At 41.4% G+C, this 19,979-nt stretch overlaps 1 protein-coding gene across 1 annotated transcript in view; it reads left to right on the forward strand.

Annotated features, from left to right (window-relative positions):
* Positions 1-988: 988 nt before the first annotated feature.
* The window catches only part of LOC104458187 (myosin heavy chain, cardiac muscle isoform), a 46,510-nt gene continuing 27,519 nt past the window's right edge, over positions 989-19,979 (forward strand). The window contains exons 1-17 of the mRNA XM_010081346.1: positions 989-1,131; positions 2,222-2,325; positions 2,795-2,938; positions 4,664-4,820; positions 6,297-6,324; positions 7,208-7,301; positions 8,694-8,714; positions 9,288-9,380; positions 10,681-10,744; positions 10,838-10,936; positions 12,818-12,921; positions 13,342-13,480; positions 14,061-14,179; positions 15,272-15,421; positions 16,450-16,620; positions 17,693-17,872; positions 19,155-19,287. Coding sequence (XP_010079648.1) covers positions 1,041-1,131; positions 2,222-2,325; positions 2,795-2,938; positions 4,664-4,820; positions 6,297-6,324; positions 7,208-7,301; positions 8,694-8,714; positions 9,288-9,380; positions 10,681-10,744; positions 10,838-10,936; positions 12,818-12,921; positions 13,342-13,480; positions 14,061-14,179; positions 15,272-15,421; positions 16,450-16,620; positions 17,693-17,872; positions 19,155-19,287 — 1,891 coding nt within the window. The 5' untranslated portion in view covers positions 989-1,040. The remainder of the gene's footprint in view (positions 1,132-2,221; positions 2,326-2,794; positions 2,939-4,663; positions 4,821-6,296; positions 6,325-7,207; positions 7,302-8,693; positions 8,715-9,287; positions 9,381-10,680; positions 10,745-10,837; positions 10,937-12,817; positions 12,922-13,341; positions 13,481-14,060; positions 14,180-15,271; positions 15,422-16,449; positions 16,621-17,692; positions 17,873-19,154; positions 19,288-19,979) is intronic.

Raw genomic sequence — 19,979 nt, forward strand, 5'->3', positions numbered from 1 at the left:
AAAAACATCTGTACAATCACTTTAGAGTACACGTGACAATCAAATTAATTGCTTGGCAGTACAAACCCAGCAAATCAGTCTCACTTATACCCATGATGTCCCCTGGCCTCTCTTTTATGATAAAAGGCTCCTAAACACCATGGCCTTGTAATCTGAGAAAACAAGCATAGGTATTAAGCTGGACTACTGAGTTTAAATCAATCTAAAAATCTATGAAGCCCTTGCGCTAGTACTGAAGATACACTTGCCCTCTGCCATGCCTGCTGCAGGGGGACACCCAAGCTGGTGGACTGGGAGGTACCAGCAACTTGGGAAGCTGCACCAGCACAGGACCTCCCCGAGCCCTGTTAGTCCTGGTTTTTCTGACATGCTAATTTGTGTGATCAGAAGAGTGTGCTGCAGCAGATAGCAGAGCTGTTTCCATCTCCAGTGCTGGCTTGCTCTAGCATGAGTGTGGGCATACATCCCTGGAGCTGAACCAAAGGTGTAACACCCTGCAGCAGTTCTCGGTCTGCAGCAGGAAAATTTTGCTCCATGATTCCGAGAAAATGCCTGCCTGAGATGATGCTTGAAGCGGATGAGTGGCACAGCCCCAGGGAGACATAGTATGCCTGCTCCAGGCAAATTTGAAAGGGCAGAAGAGGCCCCTCGCTAAGTGGTTTTTAATATCACAACTTCAAGTGGTCTGTTTTATCTCTTGGTCTTAAGCACCATTCGTGCCACAAAGAGAAGATTAAATTCTCCCATGCAGATAACTGTGACCCATGTCAAGGGTTGAAGCACACAGAATCTGGCTGGCTTTAAATAAGCTGAGCCAGGGAAGGGTTTAACTCAGGGTGCAGTATAGCCCCAAATCTGTGTTGGGTATTTGCATTTCAAATTAATAATCACTTTGATCAGCCACCTGCCACATTGTGCTGTTTTGTATTGCCTCAGTTCATCCAAGAAATATCATATTTCTGCCCTCCACCTCTTTCTTTGGTAGACCAGGTCCTTTTCTTTTTCATCTTTGAGCTGTGCCACCGTGAACCCTTGCCAAGATGATGGACATGTCGGAATTCGGGGAGGCTGCTCCCTTCCTCCGAAAGAGCGAGAAGGAGCTGATGATGGCACAGACGGTCGCTTTCGATGGTGAGTCGCAGTACCCTTTGTGCTGCCAGCGCCCAGGAAAGCGGGTTAAGGATTACGTCCACATGTAGTTGTGGGAATGCAGAGCCAAGCAGGATGCAAAGCCTCCGTTGTCACTGCTGTGCTGCTGCTACTGTTTGATGCAGCTGCTTCAACCGAGTTTTGGTTTTTTTATTCTGCAAAGCTATAAAAAGTCTCCGGGTAGTACTAACCAGAAATAATCTATCAACTTATATTAAGTGAATAATTAACTAGATTTAGAAGTAATGTGTATTTGTACTGCTCTGCTAAAAGGGGGATCACTTCTTTGTCTGTTTGAACACATTGATGTTCCTGTAATAAAATTCTGCAGCCTGATGAGATGTCTCTTTATGCTGTACCTGTACATCTCTTTGACTTGCAGGTTGAATGACAATCTGATAGTTTCTTTTAGTTTCCCATAATTTTTTTTTTCATTAAATGCTTTTACATGAGCCCTGAGGTGTAGCTGTAAGTATAAATACACCACTAACCACAGCAATATGCTGTAATATCCTGTAACTAAAGACCTAAAGTCTACTGCAGCTACTCCAAACTTCTAAAAAGCCACATACATAACTCAATTAGAGTTATTAATATTGATGCTTTTCAAGACAAACCTCAGAAGAATGTGCAGGAATAAGGTTAAATCTGATAGCTGGCAGGCACATAATGTGGACCAAATGCCTCACTCAGATTGCAATTTTCTGTGTGACGTTTTAGCAAACGCCTTAATTTGGGCTTGGATCTCAGTTCCTCCATCTGCACACGGGTGATAATGATTATGGATTTCCTGTGGAGGCTGAGGCTTAGCCAGCATTTGTGAAATATTTTGACACCTTGTGGTGGAAGGATCTAGAGGAAGCCAAGGGATGGTTGCAAAGGACAGACAGCATTTGGGAACCCTACGCCTTCTGCTTTGGCAGGCAGCTCCCCAGCACTGCCCATGTGCTGTGGTCCCAGAGGTTTTGTGTCGCTTGTGTGGAAAAAAGCAACCCCAGCAATCTAATTTAGCTAGGCATCGTGTTACTGTTTCACTCAAGGATGAGAATGTTCGGTCTGCTTAATTTCACAGGGAAGAAGAAATGTTGGGTTCCCGATGAGAAGAAAGCTTATGTTGAAGCTGAAATTACAGAAAGCAGTGGTGGCAAAGTGACCGTGGAGACGACAGATGGAAGGGTATGAAACCGGGTTTTTGCTGACCTGTGACTAACAAGGCTGGAGCAGCAAATTCCAGAAAGTATCTGGCCCAGTTTAACCTCAATTGCCTGGTCCATGAAATGGGCTGTGAATGGGAAGCCCCATGAAAAAACCACCAAGGGGGAACCAGCAAAGTGGTGGTGTATAAGGGGGCAGCCACCACACAGCTGTCAGTTCTGGTTTGGACCCCAGAGGCAAAACCCCATGCTGTAGCTAAATCCCATGGCTCCTTTTGCAGCCATACCACTGTGCTCTTTACTTTTATCATCTCGACCTTCCCTCATTCTTCTCTTATCTGGGAAAACAAACAGTATTACATATGTAGTCTGAGCTTGAGATGAAAGGCTTCCCTCTATACAGGAGAAAAAAAAAGTTCTCCTGTAAGGTGTGTGAAGCAACAGAAAACCCCAGTGTTTTCCAGTGGTGCCGTACTCATTTGTCTTTGCAGACCATGACTATAAAAGAAGACGACGTGCAGTCAATGAACCCTCCCAAATTTGACATGATTGAGGACATGGCTATGCTGACCCATCTGAACGAGGCATCCGTGTTGTACAATCTGAGAAAGCGCTACAGCAACTGGATGATCTATGTAAGGGTCATTACAAGGGTATATTTAGAAATCTCCATTTCCAGTGCTGCAATGTTTGAATGTGTTGTGTTCTTCATATTCAGTTTATCATTTTGATATGTCACAAAACTGCTGGTCTTGCTCATCTTTTCAGGAAAGAAGTTGCTTGGAGTTGGCTTGTGTCTGATCCAGACAGACAAAACAGAATTAACAAGATGGTGTCTAGTTCTTAGGTTTTGCTTGCTTGTCTAGGAAAGGGGTGTCATGGGATATATTTTCCCCAATCGAGGCATTGGGGAGACCTAGTTTATTTTTCCTCTCCTAATATTAATCCATGTCAACACCAGCCATGGAGATTTCCTTGTTAAGAAACAACACCCCAAGCTTAGAGCACACACAAAACTTCTTCTAAGTATGGGCTTTTCTATCTTTAGTTCAGTAATTTTATTCCCTTCATTTTCAGTGCTGACATCTGTCTTGTTTCACGCTGGCCTTTTTCCTTGTTCTGTATCTTCCCTATGACATAATGAACCTAATTTCTGTCAGCACGAGAACAAGATTCAGTAGCATCTAATTTCATAAGGCCAAATTTTTGCTCTCAGTTTGCTGCATTCAGTTGTGCCTGAAATCAGGGGAATCTATAGATCTTCCAGCCAATTCCTATTCTGGTTTTTTGTGTTCTTCAGAGGAGTGAATCCAACTTTTTCCCATTTAAATTCGGATTGTTAAATATTTTATGCATCTCTCATAACCCCTGTATGGACATGAATGGAATAAAGCACAGCTTTGCTTGCAGACCAGTATAGGTAAAAAAATTAAATGTCATCTTGCCTTAATCCATTTACTGGTTGGGGTATTTTTCACTTGTAGAAAATAGGACTGAGGACTCATGCCAAGGCCATTCTGGAGCAGGTCCTAATGCTATTTTTAGGGGTAGGCACCTGGATTTCACCTGAAACTTTTAGAATGTAATTGAGCTCATTCATCTCTGTGCATGTAGTGCTTGTGCCCATACAATAGCTGGGTTTCTTTGAAGATTTCTGCTTCAACCTGGACTAAGTACCTGAAAAATTCCCAGCTAGCACTGATTGCCCAGGGTTATGAGTGGAAACCCATTCTTCCTCAGAACTGCCAGGCCCCAGCCAACTGATGTAGATAGCCCAAACAGCAGCTACAAAGATAGATTTTTACCAACTGAGTTTCTCCAAAAGCTGAAAGAAAGCTCTGCAGCTTTTGGGAATAACACTATGAAGTTGTTTTCTCTTTAAACACCCACCAGAAATTGCCACAGGGTGCTCACATCAAATTAACGATGGGAGATTGTGTCTCCCGGGTTTCTCCTCCTAAGAATGGAGTTTGAATAGAAAAGCTGTAACTTTTCTTTCCTTTGTAATGACTGTTTTCAAGAAGAAACAACTCTTGTTAGGTAGCAAGGCAGAAGATCATATGTAGGTCTACTTGCTGCTCCTTTGTTCTGCTGAAGGGGCTGTTTCTGTTTCTGGTTGTCATCTTGGAAATACTTTTCCCCTTTGGAAACTGTTTAATATCTGTAGTTTTTATATCAATTGACAATAGGAAGTTGCTTAGCAGACCAGTAGCTTTAGAAATTCAGAACAAAGGTTGAAATTCAAGAAAGAATTCACTCACATCAGAAGCTGGCAACAGCAGTTCCTGCTTGGTTAACTAAGACACTTTTTCTTATTCCTTGAGCTGTTTTCTTCACTCCTGTTTTGTGTTCCTCTCTAGACCTATTCAGGCTTATTCTGTGTGACTATAAATCCCTACAAGTGGTTGCCTGTCTACAAGTCGGAGGTTGTTGCTGCCTACAAAGGCAAGAGGCGCTCGGAGGCTCCTCCCCACATCTTCTCCATTGCTGATAACGCATACCACGACATGCTGCGTAGTAAGTGGCACTGTTTACTTTCAGGTTTGGTTTTGCTTTATTTAGCTGACATGACTGGTACCAGATGGAAGTTTGTGAGAGCTTTTGCAGTGTGCAACATATGTGCAAATACTCTACAGAAGCTTGGCAGTGTGTGTCAATTTTTTAATACATTTTTTATAGTTTTGGTTTTTTGTTTGTTTTTTTTAAACTCCCCTGACTGTGCCTCTGGTACTTCTGGTACAAGTAAGCTCTGTATATGGATTATCTGTAAGGTGCACAAATTTAGCTGTCTGAACTGGGTGAACCCATCAGTTTATAACAGAAATGTGGTCATACCCCAAAGGTCTGTAAGCATTTTCCCAACCTCAAAAATAAACTTAATGTCAGTTTATGCTCATTATTCCGACGCTCATAAGATGCATGCACTGAAAGGTTAGTGAAGGCCAGCTATCTAGGGTGCTGTGCGCACACCGCTTGCACGAACCTGCCGCAGGTCGGGGTTGCACTGACTGTTGTGGGTCTGGGCGCTAACCCTGCAACAGTGAGCTCCAGATTCTTCTGTGAAATTTTGTTGCCCTGACCCTCAAGTTACTGGAAAAGAAAGAGTTCATCAGCAGAGGGCAGCAGTGATGCGCTCACACCAGGTCCTGAGAGGCCCCAGGGTAAATCCCAAAGAGGCTTGGTGGGAACACATCCTGCTGTCACCTGGTTTTAATAAAATGCAAAGTGTCACAGCTGCTAGAAGACAGAAGGCGCTGGGCAGATGGGATGTGTGTGTTGCTGCAAAGAGATAGCCTTTTTTTTCAGAAAAAGGTGAAATATGGCCAGGCTGCCCAATATGTAGCCTGTCATGATGACTAGAATGAAAAAAAAAAAAAAAAAAAAAAAGAGGAATTTAGGCTCAATGGCTGGGGACGGTGCTATGAATTAGCATTTGCTGAACTTGGTTAATAATATATTAAGGTTGCAAAGTGCTCTAATAAAAGCGTATTTCTGGTCAGGCTATTAACAGCAGCAGCACTATAAAACTTCATTCCAGCAGCATGGCCAACTGAAGAAGAGTACATATGCATCGTAAGGAATGGCTGGCACGTGAACAAACAGCAAAATTGCTTGTGTTGGTCTAGTATTGCAGGAGCAGAAGGGTCAGATGTGAGCAAAGACATATTCAGGAGTAGGAAAAGAAACATTCTGATGTCAGGAAATTACTTTCTGCATTGTAGTTTCCCAGACACAGAGGGAACATGCAGAAATGACAGGTCTTTAATACCTACTTGAACAAAACATGAGAGGACGATTGAGGGCAGGGCTAGAACTTGCACTGCTGAAGGTGGACTAGATGATACTGGTTTTTATCTCTCAGTCTCTGCTTCATGTGATTCTCTCCTGTCCTTGCAGGACAGATCCTGGAATAGTTGGTACTCATTTGCGATTATAATAAGCAATTTGTACAGCTTACTAAGTTTGTCTCCCTATTTTTTTCCCCCTCCATAGATCGGGAGAATCAGTCTATGCTGATCACGTAAGTGCTGCTTTTTTGACTGATTTGAGACTCTGTTGCTGCAAAAAAACTTAAAAGAAAAAAATCCTACTGAAATACAAGTTGACCCTTGAAAACTCAGATAAATTGCCTGGAACTTGATCCAAGCCAAGTAACTGGCAATTTAGCCATCTGATGGCTGCCTTGAGCCCCATGGGAAAGGAGTAGCTAAGGGTTTGATGGAGGCTGGCCCGTTTCTGATCCCCATCTGGTATTCGTTCCAAGTAGGCATGAAAACAACTCAACAGGCAGGTAAAGAAGCTTCTTCCAGGGTTAGCCTTGCTGTGGCTGCCCTCTTTGGACACAGAAGACTCCTTCTTTTCAATGTGGTTCCTCTTGCTGCAAATTATTTTTAAGAATGTTGTGTAGACACATCTAAAGGAAGGGAGACGACCAAGGCAGAAAAGAAGAGGCACATCATTTACTGGCAAGCATGAAAGATGGAGAATTGGGTGTCTCTCTATACAGTTCACATGTGCTCCTAGACAATGCCAGCAAATTACTGCAACTTTTCTGTATGTTTTCTAACTCATTAGCTCCGTATAGGTATACCTTAGATCCTCAGTCTGGATGTTTGTAATGGAACTTCATGCCCTTAAAGAAAGCTCAGTGTAGTGTAGGTTTGTACTAGATTTCTGAGCCCAGTCACATGAAGAATTAGTTGCTGCTATCGTAGGCGTTCACCTCTTCATTCAGTCAATTTAATGTGGTTTCCACTGAAATGGCCAAAGAACAGGCTGCAGAAATAAGAGTCAGTGATTCTGAGAACAGCCCGTGTCTGGGGAGGAGCCGGCAGGACAGGAGGGGGAAAGGATGAGTTACAGCTGTTTGAGCAATGCTTGTGTTGTCTTCTTCCTTCCTTTAGCGGAGAATCCGGTGCTGGCAAGACTGTCAACACGAAACGTGTGATCCAGTACTTTGCCACAGTGGCAGCCCTGGGTGAACCTGGTAAAAAGAATGTAAGTCCGCTAGTGGCTGTTTCATTTCGGACTCCCAAGGTTTTTCTGTTGTGTAGAACTAACCTCACAAGTCTGCATCCCCAACAGTAGACCACGTGCTAGACCTCAACAGGCATGGTTAAGAAAAGAAACTGTTGGGAAAAGATACTGATGCTTCTACATGGCATTACAGAGAGCACACTGTTCTGAATAGAAAAGGCAGTGCTCCTCTGAGCATGTCACACTCCAGACAGAGCAGCAAATCCACTCCTGGCTCTGGACAGCTGCTTGTGGCTGCTGCTTTTTTCTAGGAGTTTTAATTTTTGTGTGTGTTAAATATGTTCCCAAACATGTTAAAGTTGTTCAAAAGATGGGGGGATTGTGAGGATTAAGACATTTGATTTTTTTCCCATGGGAAATAGCTTTCAAAAGAAACAAGAATATAATTTCTCATCAAAATGTCTGTTTTGTTGGAAGATTTTTTATCCACAAAAAAATAATATTTTGACTAAAGACTTTTTTTCAATCAGTTTTTCTGTATTTCTCTTTGGATAAATGCTGTTCTGCTTATTAGTGCTCTCTAAGGTTACACTGAATATTGTATTCATGCTGCTTTTTATCTTGTGTTGCTGTGAGCTTATTCACTCTGTGCTTCATTGCACTTGAAGGTTCAGTGCTCTTTTGTGTTGAATTAACTGATTGCTATTAACTGCATTTACAAGGACAAAATTTCAGCCAAGCTTAGATTCTGTATGCATAACTCATGTCACCAAAATCTAATACATGTTCATCTGAGGCTTGCAAGGCTCTCTTAACAAATGATTGAATGGTCCAGAGCGAGCTTTCTGCATGCAATGAGGTTGGTGCTCATAATGGTCTAAAACCTGGTGTGTTCGTGGAACAATTATGCAAATAACAGATATTGTAGCTGGAAGATATTCCATGTAATTTATCAGCTCAGGTGACATTTTATCTTCATTATCATCACCCATTTTTTCAAACGATTCAAGAGTTCAAGTGCAGCACAATCTAATTGTCTAAATCTTGTCTGTTTGCATTTACATCCTTTTATTTTTACCACCTGGCACCAGTCTCTTTTCTCTGTCCAGTTAATTAGTCTTTTAGTTCATTATGGAACATCTGCAGAGCAAAAACAGGTAGATGTTTGGAGCAGGGGTTAAAACAATGAGCTGGTCAGGAACAGCAAGTGGCTACTTTGTGATGTGTGGCGGACGCAAAGTAAGAGCTGCACGTGCTTTTTCAAAGAAGGCTTCAGAAAGTCCTGCTGGCGTGTTGGTGCCCACTAGACATCTAACCTTGTTAATATTTATCTTTTGTGATGTCCTTCATGTTAGTACTCACATTCTCTCTCTTTTCTTTTTTTTCCCCTCCATTGTGTTCCTCTTTTGACAGCAACCAGCTACAAAAACTGGGGTAAGTCATCAGCTTTGCTATTTTATGTTTTCCATGTGAAAATGGTACTGGCCTCTGTCAGTCTGTGTCACAAACCTCAGCATTTCACTTGGTGTGGTTCTCCCACCGAAGAATGCCTGGGAGCCCAGACAGTTATAGTTTGCCTCAGCAAACTGAAGTTTGTGTGAGTGACAGTTAATGCTTTTTTCATCTCCAAAAATCCCAAATATTACAGGCTCTGAGTGCTATCAAATCTAATGCATTTTAGTGCTTGTCACTGTCTTCAATAGCCCCACTCCTACACACATCCACTTGGATGTCCCCACGTGCTTCACAGTACATGGGAATATATGGTGATTTCTTTAGTATACAGATGGCATAAAATATCAAATCTACAAAGCAAAACAGTAGAGAGCAGCAGAATATTTGAGGCCTTTTAAGCACTCATAATTGACTGACGATCTTGCTGCTATGCAATTCACACTGTGCCACCCCTAGGGTGGAGCTAAATCTCTTCGCTAAGGATGCTTCTCTCTATAATTGAATGCATGGCGGAGTTATAGTTTCTCAATAGTATTTCACCTTGATTTCTAGGGAACCTTGGAGGATCAAATCATTCAAGCAAACCCAGCCCTAGAAGCTTTTGGAAATGCCAAAACCCTGAGAAATGACAACTCCTCACGTTTTGTAAGTCTGTAACATTAATGTAATTATGTCCTCTTGAACAACGGCCAGTTAACAACATCTCTGTAATAAACGCTTCCTAAGTTGCTTCTCATTTTGTCCACCAAAATTTCCACACAGTGGAAGAAAAACAAAGTAGGATCTAACCAGGAAAAACTTGGAAGGATTAAAGATAAAAAGAAACAAAGAAAGACCCACCCTGTGTAATTGTTTAAACTGTACATGATCAGGTGACAAGCAAAGCCCTTTGAACAGGAATGGCAGATCTTCCCCAGGACTGCCTCTGCTGCATAGCCTGATTTTCCTACCATGTTCTCCACCACCCTAAGTGATTCCTTCTCTCTACAATAGCTCTCCTCTGTCAGTAAGTGTCAGAAATACACCACAGTCCCTGCTCCCTCCCACATCTTCCCCCTCTGCAGACCCACACGTGTAGCAGCACTCCTACCTTTGATCCACACCACCTACCTTTTTGGCTGGGCAAGCTGCCCCTGCTTGTCCCTTCGTGCTGACATGACCTCAGGCCTCTCCTCATTTCTGTTAAGCTTGCAGGAGAGCAATCTCCTCGGGAGTTCTGCCTCTGCCACATCTGGTTGATGTTGGCTCAGAGGTCCAAAAGGAATGGCATGAGAACAACAGCCTGAGTTTGCAGCCCATGCTTCCCTAACAAATCCAGTTAAAAATTAAACTGGAAGAGGTAGAGGAGAGGGTCAGAGGTTGTAAGCATCTGTGGAAAGCTACATAATTGCATAAGGAGTTTGTCAGCTAGAACAGAAATTAATTATCTTAAGTAGTTGATGTGTTTGAATATGATAAATTAAATGAAAACTACTCAATTTTTATTAATTTTGGGGGATGAATATGCAAATTTAATGGTCAAAGTAGTGTAAAATCACAGCAGCCTTCTGATGTAAGGAGTTGCATATAAGTTAGGACTGCAAATGACAAGGAGTCAAAAAAAGGAGCCTGTGTGTCTTATGCCCAGGCTTATTGCTCTGAGCCCTGCATTCCAGTAAACCTGAACCATAAGACTGGAAGCTACGTGCGTTTCCATATCTTAGCCTGGCAGATAAGTACACTGTTATCCTTTCCCCACAAGCTGTTTACATAGTTGTATGTACAGATTCAGGCTTGGAAAAGTATATCATTGTTTGATATTTCTCATTGAAAATCTGCCTGTGCAAAGCTAAGCAGTCAGCATAAACTGATTCTTTGGGTCAAATTATTGCCTTCAAGCAGCATCTTTTGTTTCCCTCTGTGTATACTATATGCACTAATTAGAATATTCTTCTGTGTGAATTAGGGTAAATTTATCCGAATCCATTTTGGAACCACAGGCAAGCTGTCATCTGCTGATATCGAGATTTGTAAGCAGCAAACTCTCTCCTTTTGAAAAATACAATTGCTCATCCGAAAGCTTGGAGAAACCTTTCTCACTGAATTTTCTTTCGTGCAACTAGATTTATTGGAGAAATCCCGAGTGATTTTCCAGCAACCGGGTGAAAGAGACTATCACATCTTCTACCAGATCCTGTCAGGAAAGAAACCAGAGTTACTGGGTAAGCATTACATGGACCCACAGCTTTTAAGAACCAGACTTCAGCTGAATAGACAGTGGCTGAGGAGGGGGCAGGGGGCAAACCTGTGTTCAGAAAGGCCCTGAAGCTTCCACTTGAAAAAACTGAACTTCCACTCTCAGATACACTCTTTTAAAGATGCTGCTCCAATGGCAGCAACAGAGACCATTTTTCTGTGACATACTGATGCAAATACCCTATAAAATGAAGTGATATTAGAGATTTGACTAAGGGAATGAGGCTCAGGCAGGACTTTTAAAACGTAGCATTATAAAGGCAAAAAACCACCACTCTGAATTTATATAATCAAAGGTCTCAAAACATCTGGAAAATGCTACACCTCCAAAAGCATTTGTGGTGATAAAAATCTAATTACCCAGATTTTCACATATAAGGAGATTTGCCTATAAATCCATGAAGGAAAGCTAGTTCCCTCTTTCTGCCCCAAGTGCCAAAACTGGCATCCTGGCATGTTCTGTAGCAAGGGAGGATATGCAAAGCTGCATGGTGCTGATTGTGTGGTGATTACCCCTTTCAAGTTTTCCCTGGCTGAATCCAGTCCCATAAACTTGATGGAGAAGAGCAGAGAGCAGATGAGGTTTCTCCGCCCCCATCTCCTAATGCTTTGAATAAAACCTTCACTAGTTATTTAAGTGATGTGGTTTGCTGACTTTAATTTGTGCATTGAAGAAACACATTTTATAAAATACATTGAAGAGTCATTTTATCGCTGCACTAAACTGCTACTAAGCCATAGCAACCATAATCTGTTTTGAAGTCTTATTACCCTGACAGTGCGTGGCCAAGTCCCTAACCCTCTTAGCTTTTATGTGGCCTAATTAATGACAATTACGGGAAAGATTTCAATGAAACATTGCACTGAGATTCCTGTGCGAATCCCTGTGCTGGGAAAATATGCTGTTTCTCATAAACTGTCTATCTGTATACTGTACAACAGCACACACCTTTCTGTCCAGCAGGACCATGTCTGCAGGGTCTTGAAGAGGCTGAAACCAATGGGGACTTTTGTTTTGTAGACAAGAAATGTATGCTTTTGTATATGAACACATACATATCTAAATATAGATAAGTATAAATATAGAAAAATATAAATGTTGACAAATGAATACACAACATAGTGACTACACAGCAAACCAACACAGACTTACAGAGAATATGATTTTATATATACATATGTTGATAGACATTTATATATTTACATACACACATACATATTTAGACATGTAGGTATCTGTGTAAGAATATAAAAGATTGAAATCTAGACCAAACCTTGGTCTGCTGGACATAGGTGAAGCTTTCTGTTGATTTAGGGAAGCAGGACTCTCCCTGTAGTTTTGGAGCCAGATAGCTTTCTAGAAAACTACTCTACATTTTTGGGTCTTGATGTGAAGGAAAAGGAGAGGAGAGAGAGAGACATGTTTAGACTTTTGTTCATCAAGAGCCAAGTGTCTTCTGCAAAGAGTCGCTATTTTGTGATTCTGTTGTTTCTGTCTTGGATCATACTAAATCTTTTTCTCCTCTGTACTTACTTGGGATTTTTACCCCTACAAGCATGCAAAGGAGAAAACAGGGCTATATGGGAAACTATGAACTCAGTATACTGCAGAACATGCTTAATAGATGTGCATGCAGTATTCACATATTCTTTTCATTCGCACTTTCTCTAAGTCTTGGTCTTCAGACTGGAAAAGTAGAATGAGAGAGTTGGTGGCTGCCCTGCATCCCAAAACCAACTTTATACACAGTTGTGCAGAGACAAATATATGTCAGAGTTGATCTTTCAATTTCCATTGTTTGGGGATATCCTGAATGGTTGGTAGTTTTGACCTAGTTCTTTTACAGATATGCTGCTGGTATCTACCAATCCATATGACTACCACTTTTGCTCACAAGGAGTAGTTACAGTGGACAACTTGGATGATGGAGAAGAATTGCTGGCCACGGATGTAAGCCTGTATTGATTTGACTTTGTTCTTCATAGATTAGGTGCATGTGGGGACAAAAAGTCCTGGCAGGAATCTAGCACTATTGGACTGAAGTGAAAGCAGAAATGGGTCTTAATTGCATTCATACTATGAAGCACAGTGCCTGATAAACTATTATACTTTTGAATCTGGCCTTGTTCCATATAATTCCCATGGGCACAATGTTTTTATAATTTGGTATATAAAATGCTAGATAAAGAGAGCTCTCCTCATGGTCCCCAGCCACTGCTGGGTCTTCAGGGTGTTCCAGTGGCTGCTTTATGAGATAATACCCCTTGGCAGGTTAGTAATATCTGCCATGCAAAGGTAGATTGCAGGGCTGCAAAATGCCATTGCTATTGAATAGGGAAGTGATAAAATATCTGCATTTCCTTTCCACAGCAAGCAATGGACATCTTGGGATTTGTGCCAGATGAGAAGGCTGGTTCCTACAAGCTCACAGGTGCCATCATGCACTTTGGGAACATGAAATTCAAACAAAGACCCAGAGAAGAGCAGGCAGAGGCTGATGGCACTGAAAGTAAGAATAACACCTAAAACTACTCCTTCCTTTCAAAAGTCTGGCATGTATCATGCACTGTGTTGAGGAAGAAACAGTCTGTTTGCTTTGATCCTGCACAATGTAGCTCAAGCTCAGCCAAGAGTGCTTTATTTGCAGCATTAGCTTGTTCAGTGGTGGGTAACCTTACTTAGTAGAAGGTGAATAGACACAGTCAGAGTAACCCAATGAAATACCATTTTTGTGACCATTTGAACAAAGTGGTTGTAAAAAGTCGTTGCCTTAGCTCTCTCTTTCACGTCTTTAGGTCTTGCTTCTTTACTTCCTATTGCACCTGAAATTGTCTACAACCAGTGTTCTTTTCCCTATACCTAAAGAGTTTCTCAAGTGTGATTCTTGCAGCAATTGGGGTCTAAGGTAGCTAGATTATCTTCTCTACAACAAGGGAGAGTACAGGCAAACCTAACACAAATCATTAAAAAGAGCAAGGTCTTCATCCAGTTTCTCTTTGGAAGTGGATGTACTTAGTATTTTTTTCTTGGCTAGGCACGTTTCCATGTAGAAGTTCAAAGCCAGTTGAAACCTTGTTTCTCTTGACCAGGTGCTGACAAAGCTGCCTACCTAATGGGAATCAACTCTTCTGATTTGATTAAGGGGTTATTGCACCCTAGAGTAAAAGTTGGCAATGAGTACGTGACCAAAGGTCAAAGTGTTGAACAGGTAAGGAGAAGCTTTCAGGGTATTTGGATACCTGTCCCGCAAGCTTTGGGGATTCATCTGTAACATTTCAGAGAGACAGACAGCTGCTAGAAATATTAACATGTACCTCTAGTACCTCTTCTCATTTTATATCCCCAGACTTGGGGGAATAGACAGTGAAAGTGAGGAAAACTGGTGAAGAGACTGACAAAGGAATAGTGGCCAGCACTGCCTTTGAAAGGATTGTTTTTCTGATGTGTTAGTAGCAGCCACTCAAGGAAACCAGGTGCAGTAAAACCACATGGGGATTGGTATCTAATTCTGGATGAGAATAGTTACCTAGAAGAGTCAAGCCATGGATTATTTATTCACTCTTTGCTTATTCATTATTCATGTAATTTTAAGCTCTGTATGACCTCAATCAGCTCAAGGCAATATCCACTTAAAGGTATCTCTTAATTTAGGAAACAAAAGTCCTTGGGTTAGCACTGCGCCAGCTGTAGCAATATTGTAAAAGATGCTGCAGCATTTTGGTTACAATGAACTGTTGTTTGAACACAGAGTGTGGTACAAGTTCAGAGATGAGAAAACTGCTGGAGAAATGTCTATCCTATCAGTGCAGTCATGCACAGGCTAGATAAGAGACTTTTGTCAGACTTTTCCGATCACCTGCTTATGCCATAGCACCCCTCAAAAATTAAAAGAAAATGGCAATGAGCAACTTGAGCAGAGACCTTCTTTTCTGGTAGTAGCTCTGGACATCATGGCTGGCATCCAGCCCATGAGCCTTCTCTGGTACCTAAATTCCACAGCAATGTAAGAGAATAAAAAATTTGCAACTTGCTGTCCATCTCTTTCCCAAAAGGTACTTTACTAGCACTTTATGTACATGTTAGTATACACACATATAAATAACAACAATTTGAAGAAACGTCAGCATAGATAATGTGAGAAGCTGTGTGTTGTATTAAGTATGCCTTGGTGATTATAAGAACCATTGTGAAATATCATTTAAACCGCAAGTAGGGATTGAAATAGGCTACTGTACTGAAATCCTTGTGTCCCACAGTGAATTCTGTTCCACATAGTAGTGTTTTCGAACATGTATTTTAGGTTCTGTATGCTGTTGGGGCCTTATCCAAGGCAGTGTATGATCGAATGTTCAAGTGGCTGGTGGTCCGTATCAACAAGACCTTGGACACTAAGCTGCCAAGACAGTTCTTCATTGGAGTCCTGGATATTGCCGGGTTTGAAATCTTTGATGTGAGTATTAATGTGTGAGGGCTTGGTGGAAGGACATAAAAGATACCAAGGGATAGCTCTTGAGTGGGTATTTGTTTTTCTAAAGGAACAGAAGGCAAAGTACCAAGAAAGCCATAAAGCAAATAGTGTATGCGATTTTACAAGGTTTTGCCATGAATAGATGTAGAAAAAACTCAGCATTTAATACAGCTGGACATGCTGATAGTTTCTGGGGAGGAAGAGTGTGGCAACCTTTAGCAAAAACATCTCACATGCTTTGGGCTGTGTTTTAGGAGAATGTGTTGTTCCCACTCTTTCTCTTTGAGAGAAAGCAACTTTTTTAGGGTATGATATTTCTTTCTCTTTGTATCTCAGTGTAAGAGATATATCTTCACCTTGATATAAGAAAGAAAGTTTTCAGCGTGAGAGCAGTCATCCACTGGAACAACCTCCCCAGGGACTTGGTGGAGTCCCCATCACTGGAGGTTTTCAAGATGTGATTGCACAGAGTGCTAGATAATCCCATCTAGGCTCCTTCTCCTACCAAAGGTGGGACCAGATGATTTTTCAAGGTCCCTTCCAACCTGGGCTGCTCTGTTATTCTGTCATTGTTGTAAATAAGTGTATGTGAGAAAAGCATGTCACAACTTGTGTTTCTCAGAATCCATGCCTGAATGTAAGTGCTTAATGCTGTTGTTGCTACATCTTGCTCTCTGTATTCATCAGAGCAAAGAGCGTGTTGGCTCTGCTTTACAGGACTAGGGCAGTGTGCTGCTGAAGGAAAGGCACGTGTGTCCTGAGGGACCTGAACAAATGTGGGCATCTTCACACGCTGGAGGACAGTACATGAGGCAACCAGCAGCTTGCTACTGAACTCCCCCCTCCTTTCCCTTCACTGTTTTGCTCAGTAGTTTATCAACTTTCCAGTCGAGAACTAGTTACTGTTTGGAAGGTTTTAGATGTAAACTGTTACCTTCTTGCTGTTCCACCTAAGACCTTGCCATAGTTAACTCTGGTGCAAATGCTTCTTTTTTTATCTCCTTCTGCAGTTTAACAGCTTTGAGCAACTCTGCATCAATTACACTAATGAGAAACTGCAACAGTTTTTCAATCATCATATGTTTGTCCTGGAGCAAGAAGAGTATAAGAAGGAAGGCATTGAATGGGTATTCATTGATTTTGGCATGGACCTGCAGGCCTGCATTGATCTAATCGAGAAGGTATGCACAGGAGGGCTAAGGTGTATTTACTGAATTGGTTTTATTCATGATGCTCCCTTGGAGATGTCCTCAAGTCCCAGTGAACAGAGCAGGATAAACAGCAGGATAGGTTTCTTGCCTTTCCACATGCAATACGGAATCAAATGAAAATCAGTATTTATGGCGTTTTTGGCTACTTGGCTTTACCTCTTAAGTTTGCCTTACAGAGCCAGCAGTAACCACAAGCTATAACTGTTGGTACATGTGGCTGTATAATCTCCCTTGGGTTTTACTTTTGTTTTAATCTGGTCCTACTGTTCTTCCATTTACTTTGTTCCACATACGCTTAATGTCAAACTTGCTTGTCAGCTTTTCAAGGCAAATGCCATCTTTCAGTCACATGCCCTGTACTTCTCCCTGTGAGGCCCCTTTTTCTTACATTACATGTTGATGTGCAAAGTACTTTGCGCTCTTCCTAGCCTGGAGCTATTGCTTCCTTCTCACCGCTTCCCCAGCATGGGATATGCCTTTTCTTTTCCCTTTTTTGTGAGTGTAACGTGGTCCTGGTGGGGACAGCTGTGCCTTGCTGTATCTCTCTGCCATCTGTTATGTCATGGCATCTAACTCTGCCGATCTGTGAGGAAAAGTGAAATTTTGAGTCTTGCCTTAGCAGGACATTTGCAACAGCTAGAGCAGAAAGGCTGATTATTAGGTGCTTTTGTATTTGATCACTTTCTTCTCCAGCGGTAGGATAGCTATACATATGATCCTAATCCCTCAATCTGTCCAGCGTTAGGAAGTTAATTCATGTTTTCCAGAGAGATGAATGATAAAATGCTAGTTGGTCCAACTGTCTTGAAAGGTAAATCAAGTCCTTTCTGGAAGTCATCATAAAGCCTCCTAAGGCAGAAGTGACATACTGAATAGTCAAAGGTGTGGTTACTATTTTAACAGAATAAGCAAAGGTTTCCTTCTCAGGGTGAGAAGACATTTTGCAGGCTTAAAATTCCATCAGATCAAACATAAAGGCTGCACACCTACTGAAAGCAGGCACCCTAAGCATTTTCCAACAAAGATCTTCTTAAATCCACAGCCATTGGGAATCCTGTCTATCCTTGAAGAGGAATGTATGTTCCCGAAAGCTACAGATATGACATTCAAAGCTAAACTCTACGACAATCATCTTGGCAAGTCACCTAACTTACAGAAGCCCAGGCCTGATAAGAAAAGGAAATATGAAGCTCACTTTGAACTTCTTCACTATGCTGGTGCAGTAAGTTCCTCTGCTGGTGGGTAGACTTTGTATTAGAGGTCTTCCAGGTAGGGTTTAGCCTGTAGCATGCAATGAGGGAGGGTGGGAAGGATGAAGAGGGCAAGAAAACTACAATGAGGAGTAAAAGCAGACATCCACTCTGTCTGCACAAGTATTGTAACAAAGCTAAGATGCCACCAGACTCCAGGACATCTGGTCTTTGAATACAGAAACAAAATAAAACAAACTGAGGAAGCCTAATAATGCTTTTGCTGCAAATATGCCTTGCTTTTATCACTTTTCCTGTCATCAGATTCAGACTAGTGATTAAACAGCAGCAGCATCTAACTTTCCATCTTGGTTCCCTGTAAAAATGAACTGAGTAACCTCTGCCTAACTTCAGGGATGTTTAAGAAAAAAAATAATTATCTGACATAACTTTTTACTCCTGCTAGGATCAGTGTGTCAAAGTAGCAAAAGGAAATGTGTTTAATTCTGCTGTGAAGGTTTAGTTAACAGGTCCACTGATGATGGGGTGAATGGGAATACAATCCAGTACTGTGATACCTGAGCCAAAACTTGCCCAGTTTCAAAGCTCAGTTTTCAGATTAGATGGGCAGAAAGAATTTGAGAGGGACACAGGAATTTTTTTATCCAACTAGATTTGATATGAAGCCTCAGCACAGCAGAGCTGGAATTTACCTTATCCTGTTAATTTAAAATTGTAATTGAACATTAAGCTAATTTTGTATTTATTAAGAGAAATAATGCCTACCTTGCTCTTTATATGTAGTTGTTAATAGCAAAGCAAAGAAAATTAGAACTTCTACGCCCTTGTGGTACTAATAATGGAACATGTTTTCCCACTAAACAAATCTGTGGCAAAGTCCAGGAGTTACTTTTTAATCATTAAAAGTCTGTCAGAAAATTTTGATTATTCCAGTGTAGCATGTCATTGGAAGGTGAAATTATTACTTGTGTGTTTTATAGTTCAGCACTTATTAGTAGGGTTCCTGGGACAGTGATGACATGTGGTATCTCTACAGCCAACCACACGAAGTCCATGAGAAGATGCAGGAATCAGTTTGGAAGTTTGGAAGGGGTGTGCGGGATTCAGATGGTAATTATTAGGAAGAGAGGTTTGGGAGCTAGGAAGCAGAGAACTGGAGGGGAAGTGATGAAAAAATGGGTGGCTGGTACTTCGCGAAAGGTCATTGGCTTCAAGCCAAACCATGAAGAACTACTGGCTGCTCTAAAGGGGAACATTTGCAATCTCTGGTTTGTTCTCAATGCCTTGCTGCAGGTTCCCTATAACATCATTGGGTGGCTTGAGAAGAACAAAGACCCACTTAATGAAACTGTAGTAGGTATTTTCCAAAAATCATCCAACAAACTCCTGGCAAGCTTGTTTGAAAGCTACGTTGGCGCTGACAGCGGTAAGCAGCTCACATGGGTTTTCTTTCATTTCTGGGATGTGTGCTTGGAAATGACTTTAAGAAACAAACCAATTCTCTCAACTGCAATTGATTCAATGTTAAATGAGTCAGTGACTAATTATTTAGATGTGCACACCATCTGTAGGAGTTTGCCAGTTATACCAAGGAGGCCATTAACTCAGCTATTTTGAATGCATAATACCTTCGAGCAATTTTGGCAAGGAAGTTTGTGTGTTGTGAACACTCCAGTGGGAGTTTGAGCAAGTGTTCAGATATGCAGGCAAGTGTTGCATAAAAAATTTTGTACATAAATGCCTATGAAGAAGAACAGGTCTTGTTTCCCACGGTGTAGTCCTCCTTGCTAGCCACCCTGAATTAAACAAGAAATACAAAGTCTAAGAGAGACTTTTGTAAAATTTTGTTGTATTAGTGGCAAGTAGACACAGAAAGTGCCTGAGCACCATTCCACATTGTCCAAAGTAGAAGATTTTGCCAATATGTCTTCCTTTTTGCTTGCTGTTGTTTTTATTGTTTGGCAAGACTAATGTATGTCTAGGAAAGTATTTAAGCTGTCTGCATTACACAGAACTGTTTTATTTGTGAGAAGACAAGTAGTGAGCATCCAGAAAAATTATCTTAAGTAAATAAGACTGGCATTCATTACAAAGATGTAGCTCTTGTGTCCTGAAGTT

Source organism: Pterocles gutturalis, unplaced genomic scaffold (genome assembly GCF_000699245.1).
Source record: "Pterocles gutturalis isolate BGI_N339 unplaced genomic scaffold, ASM69924v1 scaffold20314, whole genome shotgun sequence".
Taxonomy (NCBI): Eukaryota; Metazoa; Chordata; class Aves; order Pterocliformes; family Pteroclidae; genus Pterocles; species Pterocles gutturalis.